Below are 15,353 nucleotides of genomic sequence, written 5' to 3' on the forward strand. Positions count from 1 at the left end.
AATAAAATTTAAACAAAATTTTGAAAAATACTCTAAGTACCGTAGTATGCTTTCACTTATTTTGCTCGTGCGTTTACATATGCCTGTTGATATGCTTTGCTTTCCTAGTACCTTATATGCCCCCCAAGTGATTGATGAGCTTAAGGTCCTCGGTCACTTGCCTTGACCAAGACCTATTCGAACATTACTGCTTGGAATAAATACTTATAAAAATGAATATATAACAAAACAACACACGTAATGAGCAAATACTTGTAATAAATACAATAATTGGCAAGAATAACTGGTTGCGTAGAGTTCCTTTTATTTCTTGTAATAAATGGACAATCGTGTCTGTACGAGTGATCAAAATTTTGATCTTACACTTATAAGCGATTAGTCATATGGCTGACTAACCCTTGTTCATAAACTTTTAAAAAGTGAAATTAATACAAGCCAATTCTTTAAAAAGAACTATTTATTGATAATACTTGTGCAGGTGTTCTCCATTCCAATAGCGATGAATGAGATCTCCATTTAAGCAAGCAAGTTTATAGGTGCCTAGTTGAAGGACTTCTTCGATTTGGTATGGCCCTTACCAGTTAGGTCCAAGCACGCCAGCAGCTTGATCGCGGGTATTGAGAAAAACTCTTCTAAGTACCAAATCTCCCACGTTAAATTTTCTTTTGCGTACTTTAGAGTTGAAATACCGAGCGACCTTTTACTGGTAAGCGGCTACTAGGAGTTGATCTTGTTTGCGTCTTTCATCGATCAAATCCATAGATTCCATCAATAACTGACTATTGACACTTTGATTGTATGCCAACCTTCGATGCGATGGTGGATCCAATTCAACAGGCTTCATATCCATAAGCCAAAGAAAATGGACTATGGCATGTTGCTGTTCGGTGGGATGTTCTATACGACCAAAGGACTTCAGGTAACTGCTCTGGCCATGCCCCATTTTCTTCTTCGAGCTTTTTCTTCAGTGTATCCTTCAGTGTCTTGTTGACAGCTTCAACCTATCCGTTTGCCTATGGATGAGCTAATGAAGAAAAACTCTTGATAATCCCATGCCTTTCGCAAAAATTGGTGAACAAGTCACTATCGAACTGTGTGCCACTGCCATTGTTTGAGACAATTTTTCTTGGCAACCCATAGCGACACACAATGTTCTTGACCACAAAATCCAGAACCTTCTTGGTCGTTATTGTTGTAAGTGGCTCAGCTTCGGTCCACTTCGTGAAGTAATCAATAGCAACCACGGCACACTTGACGTTGCCTTTTCCCGTGGGCAAAGACCCAATCAAATCTATCCCTCATACAGCTAATGACCACGAGTTTTGCATCTGTTTTAGCTCATTAGGGGCTGCTCGTGGTATCTTGGAAAATCTTTGGCACTTGTCGCACTTTTGAACAAAATCCACAGAGTCTTCGTTCATCGTTGGCCAGAAGTATCCTTGCCTTAGAATCTTTTTCAATAAACTTTGCCCCCCCAGCATGATCCCCATAGAAACCTTCATGGACTTCTCGCATTAATTCTTTGGCCTTTTCCTTTGAAACACGCATCAGGAGTGGCATTAAGTACCCTTTTCTGTATAAAACTCCATCGACTATGATGAACCGAGATGATTGCCTCTGGAGGGCTCTTTCTTTGTTTCTGTCCGTTGGTAGTATTCCATGCTCCAAATACTCGATGAAGGGTGCCATCCACGTGTCTGTTGCTTGGATTACCAGAGAGGACTCTTTTGCTTGGATGCTCGGTGCAGACAATCATTCAACAGGCACTACATTTAAGGTGTCAGCATCCTTTGCACTTGCTGGTCGCGAGGTACCTGCTGGAGAGTATATTTTTCAAATTGTGCCAACAAATCATTTGCTTTATTTAAATAGGAAACCATCTTCAGACCCCGGGCTAGATATTCTCCAGTGATTTGATTAACCACTAACTGAGAGTCGATGTAGATTTCAAGCAACTTTATATCCATGTCCTTGACTAATCTTAATCCTGCGAGCAGAGCTTCGTATTCGGCTTCGTTATTGGACGAAGTGAAGTTGAATTTGGTTGTGCAATGGGATCTATGTCCTTCAGGCGTGACTAAGATCAAACCTGCTCCAGCATTATGTTCGTTGGAAGAGCCATCTACAAACAAATTCCAGGAAAGAGTTTGGCTTTGGAGTTCAGGCTCTTCTATCGGCTCAATGTCCTGGAGCCCAGTAAGTTCTGCGACAAAATCTGCTAGAGCTTGTCCCATCACTGCTGCTCGTGGCAAGAAAAATCGAACTGTCAAAGATCAACAACCAATTTCAATAATCGACCAGCAGCTTCCAGTTTCTGCAGGACTTGCCGTAGTTGCTGGTCGGTGAGTACCGCGATGGGGTGAGCTTGGAAGTACGGTCGCAGCTTTCTGGAGGCTAAGATCAAGCAATCGGCTAATTTCTCAATGGGCGAATATCGCATTTCAGCTCCTATTAGCCTTTTGCTTATACAATACACAACATTTTGTGCACGTTCCTCCTCTCTTACCAAGATAGCACTAGCAGCATATTCTGTGATCGCCAAATAGATGAACAAAGTTTCCTTATCAACCGACTTGGATAAAACTGGTGGCTGCGACATTTGAGATTTTAGAGCCTGGAAAGCTTACTCGCACTCTTCCGTCCACTCGAACTTCTTATTGCACCTAAGTATATTAAAAAATGGAACACATTTGTCTGTTGATTTGGAGATAAATCTACTTAAAGCGGCAATCCTCCCGGTTAAACTTTGAACATCTTTTATTTTTGTTGGTGACTTCATCTCGATCAGGGCCTTGATTTTTTCAGGATTAGCATCGATACCTTGTGAGTTCACTATGAATCCCAAAAAATTTCTTGATCCCACTCTGAAGGAACATTTAAGGGGATTCATCTTCATCTGATATTTGATCAATCGAGCAAAGACATTTTTTCATGAACAATCTTTATTTTGAAGGCCCCATTGAGCTGGCATCGAGCACTACCGACCAACCATTCATTGAGGCCTTCAAGATCAAGATTTTCATGAAATAACGACTTTGTTTGATAGTGGTTCGATTATGGCTTGGTGGTGCTCGATGTAATTCTTGCAATAGACATAATTTTTCACTTGGGCGTCTGTCTGGGATGATTTTTTTTATTTTTGGTATTTTTCAAGATTTACACGTTTGACATGTTCATATGCACATTTGTGAAGTCTAACACTTGTAAAAAATACAAAAGTGCAAACATACCTCATGTTTAAGACATCTTTTGGTATATTCTCTAGTTTTAAACTTCCCAAATGTGCATATGAGCATTTCAAATGTGTAGATCTTGAAAAAATACCAAAAAAAAAATCACCCCAAACATCGCAAAAATCGCATCAATTACCATCAAGCCATAATCGAACCATTATCAAGCAAAGTCGTTTTTTCATGAAAATCTTGATCTTGAAGGCCACAATGAATGGTTGGTCAATAGTGCTCGATGCCAGCTCAATGGGGCCTTCAAAAACAAGATTGTTCATGAAAAAATGACTTTGCTCGATGGTGGTTCGATGGTGGCTCGATGGTGCTCGATAGTGCTCGTTGTGATTCTTGCAAGATACATAATTTTTCACTCTAGTGTCCATTTAGGGTTTTTTTTTTTATTTCGTGTATTTTTTCAAGATCCACACATTTGACATGCTCATATGCACATTTCGGAAGTTTAAAACTTGAAAACATACCAAAAGAGGTCTTAAACATGATGTATGTTTGTATTTTTGTATTTTTTTTTCAAGTGTTACACTTCACAAATGTGCAAATTAGTATGAAAAACTTGTAGATCTTGAAAAAATACCCAAAAGCAAAAAAAAAAAATCACCTCAAACGGACTCCCGAGTGAAAAATTATGTCTCTTGCAAGAATTGCATTGAGCACCATCGAGCCACCTATCAAACCACCATCAAACAAAGTCATTTTTTCATAATTTTGAAGGCCCCATCGAGCTGGCATCGAGCACCATCGAACCATCATCGAGCAAGGTCGATTTTCTGCAAGTTTCAAAGTATCAAATCTGAAGAAAAAAAAATTGCAAAAAAAACCCAAAAATCATGTCCAGATCTGTTCGAAATACAGTATTTAGTGTGGTGGTGGTGGTGTCAGTGGTGTTGTGAGGTGAGAGAGAGAGAGAGGGGGAAGAGAGAAGAGAGAAATGAGAAGTTAAAAGTGAGGGAGGAAATGGTAAGGGTATTTTGGGTAAAGTGCCAAAAAGTAGCATTATTTTGAAATCTTTAATATGCCTAGTATTTTTTTTAAATAACAGCCTTTATCAAGAATAAAAACTGAAATTTTCCATAATGACGCACTTCATATCACCGAGAATCATATGTTTCACGAAAGACATAAATTGCCATATTGTTCGTGAGAGGGCTCAAAGTGAACAATTGAAGCTCATCCATGTCTCTTCACAAGACAATCTTGCTGAATTATTCACCAAGCCACTATTCCCAAATCACTTCAAATAATTGTAATTGTATTACTATAGTAACGACCGTTTTATTAAGCAAAGTATAATCTTCACCATAATTTTGTATTTTAAAAATCTATAAAAAAAAAAAGTTACAATTTAACTTATCTTATTCATAAAATAAATATATATATGAACTAAAACGTGGATATTATTATACTTCATGACATGTGACTGACTTTCATGAATTTCATTGAAATAAAATTCAAAAACATTGTAAATCCTAAAGTGTTTCAAATTTATTTCCATGACTTAATACTTTGTCTCGTTTTTACGAGTAAGGAATCAAACTAGTTTGTCAAATGTTTTATCTTTCCTTTTGAAGATTGACACCCAAATGTCAGTCTTGAGCCTTTGCTCTCGACAAAGGACCCTACATATTGTTTCCATATATTTGCACAAATTCATATATATAAAAAATAGATTTTGTGTATCTATTTGTCAAGTGCCATATTATTAAGATTTACGCTGTCTCAGTAAATTTAGTTTATTAAGTTTTGTACTTACGTTATCATTATTTTACGTGGTCTCTTATCGGAAACCTATACTCAGACTTTTACTATACGTACGGTTACATGGTTCAACAAGAAACTATATGCCCAACCTAATACTCATATTTATGCCAAAATATACATATCTATATGGATGTGACACTCAAACTATATACATATATATAGATTTATATAAAGAGAGACACACACACACGTTTCAAGACCTTACTGGCTCGTGGCCATCATAAATTCTCAATGAGTTGGGTCAAGATTCTTGCACCAACACCTCAAAATTAGCTACTCTCCTTGGAATGGTAATGACTCCAATAGAATAGTAATGACCTATGTCTATGAACTCCGAATTCACGAGTTTAACAAGCTTTAGGATGAATACAAATATGGTTCTGATTCTCTCTTAGAATTCTCGAGTTTAGGAAGAAAGATTCCAAAAAAGTCCAAAAAGTCTTCTCCTTTGAGCCATTTCATTCTTATTTATAGGTTCAAGGAAGTTAACATGGACCAATGGACCTTAATTACATTGAACACAGACATATCTAGGTAATAATGAAAAACACAATTATTACATAAATGAGAGATTACATGTTTGAAGAAAATAAATGAATATATGCGACCAGACTGGTCGCCCATAATTCTGATATCTGATGAGTCAATGATCTCGTGGTCGATGACCAGGCAGGATACACTCACTTAAAACTGTCACGTGCATCCCACGTGTAGATCAATCCTGTCATATCATCAGGTAGTCTGTTTTTGGGTAAACAGATAATAATATATAATCCTATTTTTTTTAATATTATATTATATGTTTAATATGATATTATTCTTATACGTGAAGTTTAAGTTTAAGTTTAAGTTTAAGTTTAAGTTTAATTAAATTTTATTTAAGTTATAAAACTTATTATTTTATTATTTTTAAATAATTATTATTGTAAAATATCTAAAAAAAATATCTTATATTAATTTGTTTAATTATTTATTCATGGGTTTATACTTTTTTGAACTCAGTGTTTTGTCTCATTACTTGTTTGGACCTTGTGTTTTGACAAATTACTTTTTGGACCCTATGTTTTGTAAAATTATTCAAATAGAACCCTAAACCCGATCTTGGTTAAAGTTTTTTCAACTGAAATCACAAATAATTCACCAAACTAACAAGTTAGAACAAAAATAAAATCATTCTACTTAAAAACTGTGCTGTTATATTCAATTTTTTCTTCATTAAAATTAAGTTTATGAGTCTATTTGAACCATTTTACAAAATATAGGGTCCAAAAATAAATTTTTTAAAACACAGGGTCCAAACAGATAATCGGTAAAAAATACGGGGTCCAAAAAAGTATAAATATTTTATTTATTTATTTTTATTTAAGTTTAAGTCGTGTTTCCAATTTACCACAGTTAGATATAATACTATTCCGTTAAATTTAAGATAAAAAAATTATTAAAACCAAAAATTTATGTTATCTACATTTTTTATATAAAAGATAAATATTTATATTATACACAATCTTGGATGGATTAAAGTTAGTTATGGAAATATGGGTAGCTTTTTCTTTTAAATGTTGAAAGTTCTTTAAGTAAGAACTTAATTTATTTAGTAATTTAGTATTTGTTGACTGAATTTTTCTTACTAAAAGTTTGACAAACAAATTGGTTTGGATAATTTTGCAAATATATGGAGTGAATGACGGTGGGTGACCCACTAAATTTATTCCATGACAAAACGACAATATTAGAGTACTAAATATATATACTCATCAATCAAATCAATAACAATAAAAAAGAATCTAATAATCAAATAACCATAATATGGGTTCTCCCCTTCGACTTTAATTTTCTTCTAAGAAAAAATTACTAATATGCATAAAAATTAGACCTGATACTTATTTTAAATAATTTATATTAATTTTTATTTTAGTACCTAAATTTTTAATTAGTGTACTTATTATACTTTTTAATTTTTTTTTTTTTTAAACACGCAATAATTAGAATATATTTTTAATTTAACTATAATATAATACACATTAAACTATCACTTATGAGAAGATTTGAAAGTTCTTCGTACGTGCATGCAGTGCAGATCAGTTCATAAATACAAAACAGAGAAATTAAGTTAGAAAGATAGCAAACTACAAGTCATCTTAGCCCATTTAAAAACATAGAAAAAACCAAAGTGCCTATTAATAAACTGGAAAACATTCTCTTCAGTTTGGCCATTTTGACAGAGACATTGTCACATAAAGCCATTCTCCCAGTCTATTTAAGAACAGGAAATAGGCAAGTTTCCAAGATGTTATGAGCAAAATATTTTCACAAACTCCAACAAATCCAATTCCAACTCCCAAATGAAACCAATTCTTGTCAAACTGTCATTCTTTATAAGTTGCTACACATTTCTTGAATACTCTAGAATATTCTAGACATTTATAGAATACTTTCCTCAAGAATTTTCTAGATATTTGTAGAATAGAAGAACTTCAAAGACATTTTTTAAAATACTTTATAGTCTAGAACTTCCTAGAAACTATATGCATAAATAGTTTTTATTATGTAGATTAGTCTAAAAGTTGTATTTGTAAATCAAATACCCTGGAAAAATCCAGAACAAATAATTCTAGCCACAAATGTAAAGTGACCTAGCCACTATAAATATCTCATCATGAGTAGCAAATGGTGTAACTATAAACAACAAGCCATCAATAAAACTCTACTATTTTCTACTATCTTATACTCTCTAAAACATAAACCTTACTCCTTCAAACTCAAGTTTCTTCACTTGTCCATTCAATAACATCAACTATAATATCATAACCCATCGTTACTCTAGCTACTACTACTACTCATCAAATATTCTAAACAACTACAAATCATCACTATTTTCTTTATCCCAAATTCATAAACCATCATATTTCATCACTGTTTGAATCGCAATGACTTTGTAAAGTCTCTTCTCTTGAGCATGTTAGAGGAGATCAACAAAGTCTTAGGGTGTGATTGGTATAGAATCCAACTCTAATGTTATCATTTTAAAATTTTGAAAACAGTGGGACCTACAAGAATAAGCGATTGGTAAGATGGTTTTGAAAATAAAATTCAAATCAGTATTCTAATTTTATGTTCTAAAATAAAAAAAATAAAAAAATCATGTTTTCTCTTATTTCAAATCATTGTATCATAAAATCCTACAAATCTATCACTTTTTTTATATTTTCAGATTTCCTACCAATTACATATTCAGTATTTTAAAACCCACCAAAAATAGTTTTCAGATACTGAACCAATCATATTTTCAAAAACATGTTTTTAGACTATAAATTCATATTTTTATTTCAGAAACACACTTTTTGAAAATATAATTTTCCAATCGCAAACCAGTCAGGCCCTAAGGTTCCAGACAATTTGTTATTCGACAAATTCAGGTAGTTCAGAAAAGTCATTGTTGCCATGCTGAAGGGAATTTTACCCGAGATCGAGCTTGTTGTTGGACAAATTGTTCCACACAAATTGTTCTAGGATAGGTTAAGTTGAATTAATTCCACAAGATGTGTTAGTTCTTCTGCAATTTTTCCTGTCAATTTATTGCTTGAAAGATCAATAAGTCTTAATGATCCAAAATTCGAATTATTCTCATATATAAAGTCATTTACTATCTTAATAGACAATATCATTATTATTTAAAAGTGTGTCTTCTTTAAATCTTGGTATATATGAAAGGCATGTTTAATTCATATATTGTGTTCATATTGAAAAAATGAAAGATCTAATTATTTATTTTTAAAAAATATTTTGTAAATAAATAAATTATTTTCTTGCCTTAAGAAAAAGATTTTTTAAAGAATTAAATTGTGAAATTTGCTTGTTATTCTTTCCTTTAGCAATTCGACTATACAATGAATTTTCCAACTGAAAAGATTATTTTTATTTATAGAAATAATTTCTTTAAATAAAATATATCTTCCCTTGTTTGGAAAAGAAGGCTTTTTGGTGAAATAAAATCATTTTTATGAGATATTTTATTCTGTGCAAATGAATTACTATAGGATTTGATTTATAATAAATAGCATTTCTGTCATCCGAACTATGACTACTATATGATTGTGTCCCATGAATGATTCACGATGTTAAAAATTCCTCCCAAACTATACATGTTACTGAAATATGAAACTTCTGTTAGATAATATAAAAATGTGCTTTATCGGCTTCGGTCTTAGTTGATTTATATTATTTTACAAATAATATTATATTTTGATTAAATGAATAATATGACAAATAATAGAGTGTGACAAAGGTTATTTTATCAAATGTAACATATATTGTGTGGAGTTATAATTTGATAAATAATGATCATAATAAATTTTGTAACATATAGAGTTGAGTTACAATTCTTAAGAAATAATGATCATAAGTTTTGTAATTCTCACGAGAACACTATAAATAAAAATCATCTTGCTCACTTGGATGTAATGTGTGAATGTGAAAAAACACACTACATAGATTTAAACACTTGTGATGACATGCTCATCTTAAGAACACTATGATGAATATGAGAGAATGTTTAATAAATCCTTAAAAGCATTTCTAGAGAATATTCCAAAAGTGTTCTTATGAGGTAAGAAATAGTTTTTAGGACAAAAATTTTGAACCTTGTTTAAGCCTTGAGATCTTCATCTTCTACCTCCTATCTTATGTTGATTTACATAAGTTATATAATCTATTCCCGTCTTTTTTCCTTCTGCAACATTGCATGGTTTGAAAAAAATATCTTAATTCATGTTTTTATTAAAAAAAATCTTAATTAAGTTAGCAATACTTTTTTTTAGGCTATTTGGGATTTTTATAAGATGTATACATTTTTTAATTTGAAATTATTTTCTTATATTAAATTATATACATAGCACTGATGTGTCAATGATAAGTCAATGAGCAAATAGTCACGTCAGCAATCTATTAAAGATCAAATTTAACCAAAATCTCACTTTACAACTGTATCAATAATTCGGACTAAGTTTTAACCGCTCGAAAAAAATCAGGGATACAATAATATATATCATAATTAGGGGACAAAAATCCTAAATAACTTTTTTATATACAATAATTCATGTTAACATTTTTAGTTAATACTACATATATACATAATGTCAAAATATATATACATATGGTGTAATCTACAAATCTTGCATTAACGCATATACATACCATCCAACAAAACATAAGGAAAAAAAAAATTAAAAAGACATTGAAAAAGTTATTGTCATTAAACAACCTTAAATTTCAAATTTTTACGTCAATTTTAAATAATAAATATGTTTACATTAAATTTAACAGAAAGTTTATAACAACAGCTGTTGCGCAAGTTCTGCTAGAGACGGCATGTCGTTTTTGTTTTTGTTAAACTAAAACGACGACGTGTCGATTTTATTTTCTGTTCCCGCGTTTTGCTAGAAAACAGTTTGGCTTGGTCTTATAATAAGGGCATTATCGGTATAAAAGAAAAATATATAACCGATTTAAAGCAAATTCAGGAATCTCGATATGTATATATATATATAAAGCCCAAACACTGAGATTTTTTGGGTTAAGAGAAAAGCGCAATCTCTTCTTCTCTAGGGTTTGCGAAATTGCTTTCTCTTCAATCGAAACCCTAATCATTGATCACCAGGATTATTAGATCGGACCAGAAAGAAAGAATGTCTCGGTGTTATCCTTATCATGGACCTCCGAATGCGAACAAAGGAGAGGCCTTGGACGAGTTGATTAAGGTTCGTTGAGCAAATCTGGTTTTTGCTTTATTAATCACAACAACAAGGCCTCTCTTTTTACTAGCGTATCGAACAATAATCGAGTTTGGAGGGATTTTGATTTTGTTGTCTGTTCGATGGATTTTGATTTTGATTTATGTGGATTTTGGGTAAAATTGATAACTTAAACGATCTAAAACATATCGAGGTTAAGTTAAGAACGTTGTTCTGTTTTTATTTTTTTATGAAATTGTTTATTATCGAATAATGAGAAACACTGATACCCAAAAAGATTTTAGTACATAACATTTGAATGTGTAATGGGTATTTGTGGATTTGGATGGTTCTTTGTTCTGCTCTATACAGTGTCTTATGATTCTCGTTCTGGTGCTTCAATAGCTTCGAAAAGATAAAGATGAAACAAAGTTGAAGAGGATAAAGTTGAGGAAAGAATGCTCAAGAAGTACTGAGACAGAAAAATGTGATAAAACAGTGAAAAAGAATGATTTTCAAGAGAAGAAGAAGAAGAAGAGAAAAAATGACTTTAACGGTGGGCACCTTTCTAAGGCAGTTGTAGAGGAATCTGATCAAGTTGACTCGAGTGATTTAACTCAAGAAGACGAGCAACCCACCATAAGCAACAACAAGAAGAGGAGATTGCATGAGGTGGAGCCCTTGTCTAACGATGGTGACAAGGAAAGTGAGTTCCTTTTTTCTAATCTTGAACTCGTGTTTGTGAGCACCATGGTTTTATTGATTTTAGACACTGATAACAATCTATGTCTGTTCATTCAAATTTATTGTAGGAAGAAAGATTCGTATCCGGATACCCAATATTGGATTCGGGAAACATAGCTTTAAACCCTGCCGGGAATTGCCATTGGCTATACCAGAGAGCAGAAATGAAACGAAGAGGTGTGGACTCGCTCTTAAGCAATGCCAAGAGTTGCCATTAGCTACACAAGTGAGCAGCAAGGAAAGTAAGAGGCACGAAGCTCAGAAACTCTTCCCTAAACAAGGTCGAGAGTTGCCTTTGGCTATGCAAGAGAGCAATAAATTTGAGAGTAATGAACCTCGGAAACTCTGCCTTAAACTATCTCCAGAGTTGCTTAAACAACGCCAGGAATTGCCATTAGCTCCACAAGTGAGCAGCAAGGAAAGTAAGAGGCACGAAGCTCAGAAACTCTTCCTTAATCAAGCTCGAGAATTGCCTTTGGCTATGCAAGAGAGCAATAAATTCGAGAGTAATGAAGCTCGGAAACTCTGCCTTAAACTATCTCCAGAGTTGCTTAAACAACGCCAGGAATTGCCATTAGCTCCACAAGTGAGCAGCAGGGAAATTAAGAGGGACGAAGCTCGGAAACTTCCACTTAAAACATCTCGTGGGTTACCTTTGGCTGTACAAGAGAGCAATAAATCCAAGAGAAATGAAGCACAGAAACTTTTCCTTAAACCATCTCGAGAGTTGCCATTAGCTCCACAAGCGAGCAGCAGGGAAATCAAGACGGGTGAAGCTCAGAAACTCTGCCTTAAAACATCTCGAGAGTTGCCTTTGGCTATTCAAGAGAGCAATAAATCCAAGAGGAATGAAGCTCAGAAACTGTGCCTTAAACCGTCTCAAGAGTTGCTTAAACAACACCAAGAGTTGCCATTAGCTCCACATGCAAACAACAGGGAAAGCAAGAGGTGCGAAGCTCAGAAACTCTGCTTTAAACCAGCTCGAGAGTTGCCCTTGGCCATACAAAAGAGCAACAAATCCAAGAGTGATGAAGCCCAGAAACTCTGCCTTAAACCAGCCCAAGAGTTGTCCTTGGCTGTACAAGAGAGCAATAAATCCAAGAGTGATGAAGCTCAGAAACTGTGCCTTAAACAGTCTCAAGAGTTGCTTAAACAGCGCCAAGGGTTGCCATTAGCTCCACATGCAAGCAACAAGGAAAGCAAGAGGTGCGAAGCTCAGAAACTCTGCCTTAAACCAGTTCGAGAGTTGCCTTTGGCTATACAAGAGAACAATAAATCCAAGAGCAATGAAGCTCAGAAACTCGATCTTGAACAGCAAGAGAGAAGAGAATCCAAAAGGGTCTCGAAAACCAGTTTATGTGTTGATGATGATAGTATTCAACGCCCGGACTATTTGTATAGAAAATTGATAGAGCATTGGGTTCTTCCAAAGATTGACAGAGAACATAATGATTTTGAGGACGAGTGGCTTATTGGGCCAAAGCAAGAAAACAGGCAAGAGTCCAGAATACATGAAGTAGCAAATGTTGTGTCATGTTCTATGAGCTCCAGTTTGTGGCCAAAAGCTCACTACTTACCTGAAGCTGATATGTTTGCCCTGCCTTACACCGTGCCCTTTTAATTTTTGATGGTTACCTTTATATTTTTTTAATTTTTTATTTGGTTCATTGTCTTGACCAAAGAACAAAGAACGATACTGAAATTTTTTCACATGACAAGAAGTTATTATACGCAGTGCAATTTTGTAAAATATGAATCAAACTAATTTACAATTTTCCTTAGAATATTGATAGAGATAATGTAAAAAAAAAAAAAGGCAAAATGTGTTGGTCTAAGTAGGCCTATGCATGCGAGAAGCTAAAAGAAAATGACACTGCGTTCATTACTTATACTCGAAGAATAAGAGAGTAGTGAGGCCTCCTTATCTAGACTTGGGAGTAATAAGCTCAAGGCCACCCATGAATGGCCTCAGTGGGCGAGGGATAATGACAGAGCCGTCTTCTTGCTGGTAATTCTCAAGCAGACATACGAGCATTCGCGGTACAGCACATGCTGTCGCATTTAAGGTGTGAACAAACTGTGGTGGTGCACGGTTACTCTTCCCCTTTTTAGGGGTGCTCCCTGCTAATGTTTCCGAGGGGCGATATCGGATACCAAGGCGACGGCTTTGATAATCTGTGCAATTTGATGCGCTCGATATCTGTTTGAGGATGAATTTCGATTTCATTAGGGATTAAGAAATGCTACTAACAATGTCAAATGATCAGATGACAATAGAAGTGGCAATACCTCGCCAAACCGTTCTAAACCAGGCATCCATGCCTCGATATCATATTTGCGGTAAGCAGGAGCACCTAAATCACCAGAAGCCATATCCAAGATTCTGCCAAGAAAGTTCATCAATCATGATCAATCAAAAACAGAGCAGGATAATAACACAACCAATTAGAAGCCACTGGATTGAAATTGCTAACTTATAATGTAGTCCAAGGGACGAGAACATGTCTTCTTCAATTCTGATGAGCTCCTCAAGATACATCTCACTCTCATCCGGTCGGCAGATGATGAACATCTCTGCCTTACTGAACTGGTGAACCCGATACAGACCCCTGAAGGTAAGCATAGCCAGTTAGCAAAAACATTGCAGCTAAAGAAGAGTGACACGTATAGGGTCAATTATCAATCCAAAAATGACATATTCCAGAGCATTTTATTTGTTGAAAGCAATGTGGCGTATAGCGTGCTGAGAATTTACCTTGTTGCAGCACCAGCAGCACCGGCTTCGGTACGGAAGCAATGGGAGAATGCCACATACTTTAGGGGTAGCAATGATTCAGAAATAATAGAATCCATATGAATTCCCCCAACTGGAATCTCTGCAGTGCCTATGAGACACTGGTCACTACCCTCAATAGAATAGACCTATGTTTAACTTGAACATGATCAGTACAATGGTAGAACTATCAAAGTACCTTAAGACTCAAAGAAAAACAAATGCATCCTGCGTAAAGTAACTGAAACCTTCAGGTGATTTCCAACAATTTACCTCCCAGCAAAATATTTTAGCTTTTATTTGTTAAGAAAATTATCTTTATGGAAGAAGTAGAAAATTAAAGCTATAATAAAGCAAGGGAGAAAGATATATACCTGTGTGTTTGTTCCACGAGGTTGAAAACCACATTTTTCAACAACAGAAGACCTGACAAGTTCTGGGGTTGTTAGTGGTGTAAAGCCACTTTTCATAACTTGTGATAGTGTCCAGTTAATAAGCGCCATCTCTAACATAACTGCTTCATTCTTCAGATAATAAAACTTTGATCCACTGACCTGAAAATAAGGACTTTAGTTGGTGTAAAAGCCTATTACAAGTGACAGCTCAAACAATTATATATATAGGATTGGATTCAAAGCTTAGTTTGATGTAAGGGGTGGGATTATTTATATAAATATATATATATAGACACACATACATGGCTTCAGCAATTATATGAACATTTATACCATCATGTCAACTAAAAGGATCAAAGAAAAAAGATCATCATGGTACCACTGAAGCAGCATCAAAATCAAAAAGATCAAGCTCTTTCCCGAGTTGTTGATGATCCTTTACAGGGAAGCTAAACTCGCGTGGGGTACCAACCTAAGAAAGCACATTGATAAGTAGGAAGCAAGCAGAGCAAAACAAAATCCAAGACACCTTAAGAGATGAAAATGTAAGAAGAATACCATCTTTCTTATGGTTGCACAATCTTCCCCGCCTATTGGAACATCTGGATGGGTCAAATTTGGTATACATTGAGCTTCCTGCTGAAGGTCGTCGGTGAGTTTAAGCAGGTCTTCTTCCAAACTAAGAAGTTCTTCTTTCAGATTCTTTCCT

General features: G+C 34.5%; 2 protein-coding genes across 2 annotated transcripts; one reads left to right on the forward strand and one right to left on the reverse strand.

The window, feature by feature from the left end:
* The first annotated feature begins 10,570 nt into the window (after positions 1–10,570).
* LOC133811666 (uncharacterized) lies at positions 10,571–13,226 on the forward strand. Its single transcript, XM_062246203.1, has 3 exons — positions 10,571–10,759; positions 11,138–11,438; positions 11,545–13,226. Exons 1-3 carry the CDS (start codon positions 10,688–10,690, stop codon positions 13,095–13,097), a joined length of 1,926 nt encoding a protein of 641 aa, XP_062102187.1. The 5' UTR covers positions 10,571–10,687; the 3' UTR covers positions 13,098–13,226.
* LOC133811667 (serine--tRNA ligase, chloroplastic/mitochondrial-like) lies at positions 13,174–15,347 on the reverse strand. The gene is made up of 7 exons (XM_062246204.1): positions 15,203–15,347; positions 15,024–15,116; positions 14,624–14,803; positions 14,232–14,398; positions 13,951–14,085; positions 13,766–13,859; positions 13,174–13,676 (listed from the first exon to the last, which is right to left on the reverse strand). The coding sequence occupies exons 1-7, from the start codon at positions 15,203–15,205 to the stop codon at positions 13,398–13,400; spliced, it is 951 nt and encodes a 316-aa protein (XP_062102188.1). The 5' UTR covers positions 15,206–15,347; the 3' UTR covers positions 13,174–13,397.
* Positions 15,348–15,353: the final 6 nt, after the last annotated feature.

The sequence above is a fragment of the Humulus lupulus genome, unplaced genomic scaffold, assembly GCF_963169125.1.
Source record: "Humulus lupulus unplaced genomic scaffold, drHumLupu1.1 SCAFFOLD_261, whole genome shotgun sequence".
Lineage (NCBI taxonomy): Eukaryota > Viridiplantae > Streptophyta > Magnoliopsida > Rosales > Cannabaceae > Humulus > Humulus lupulus.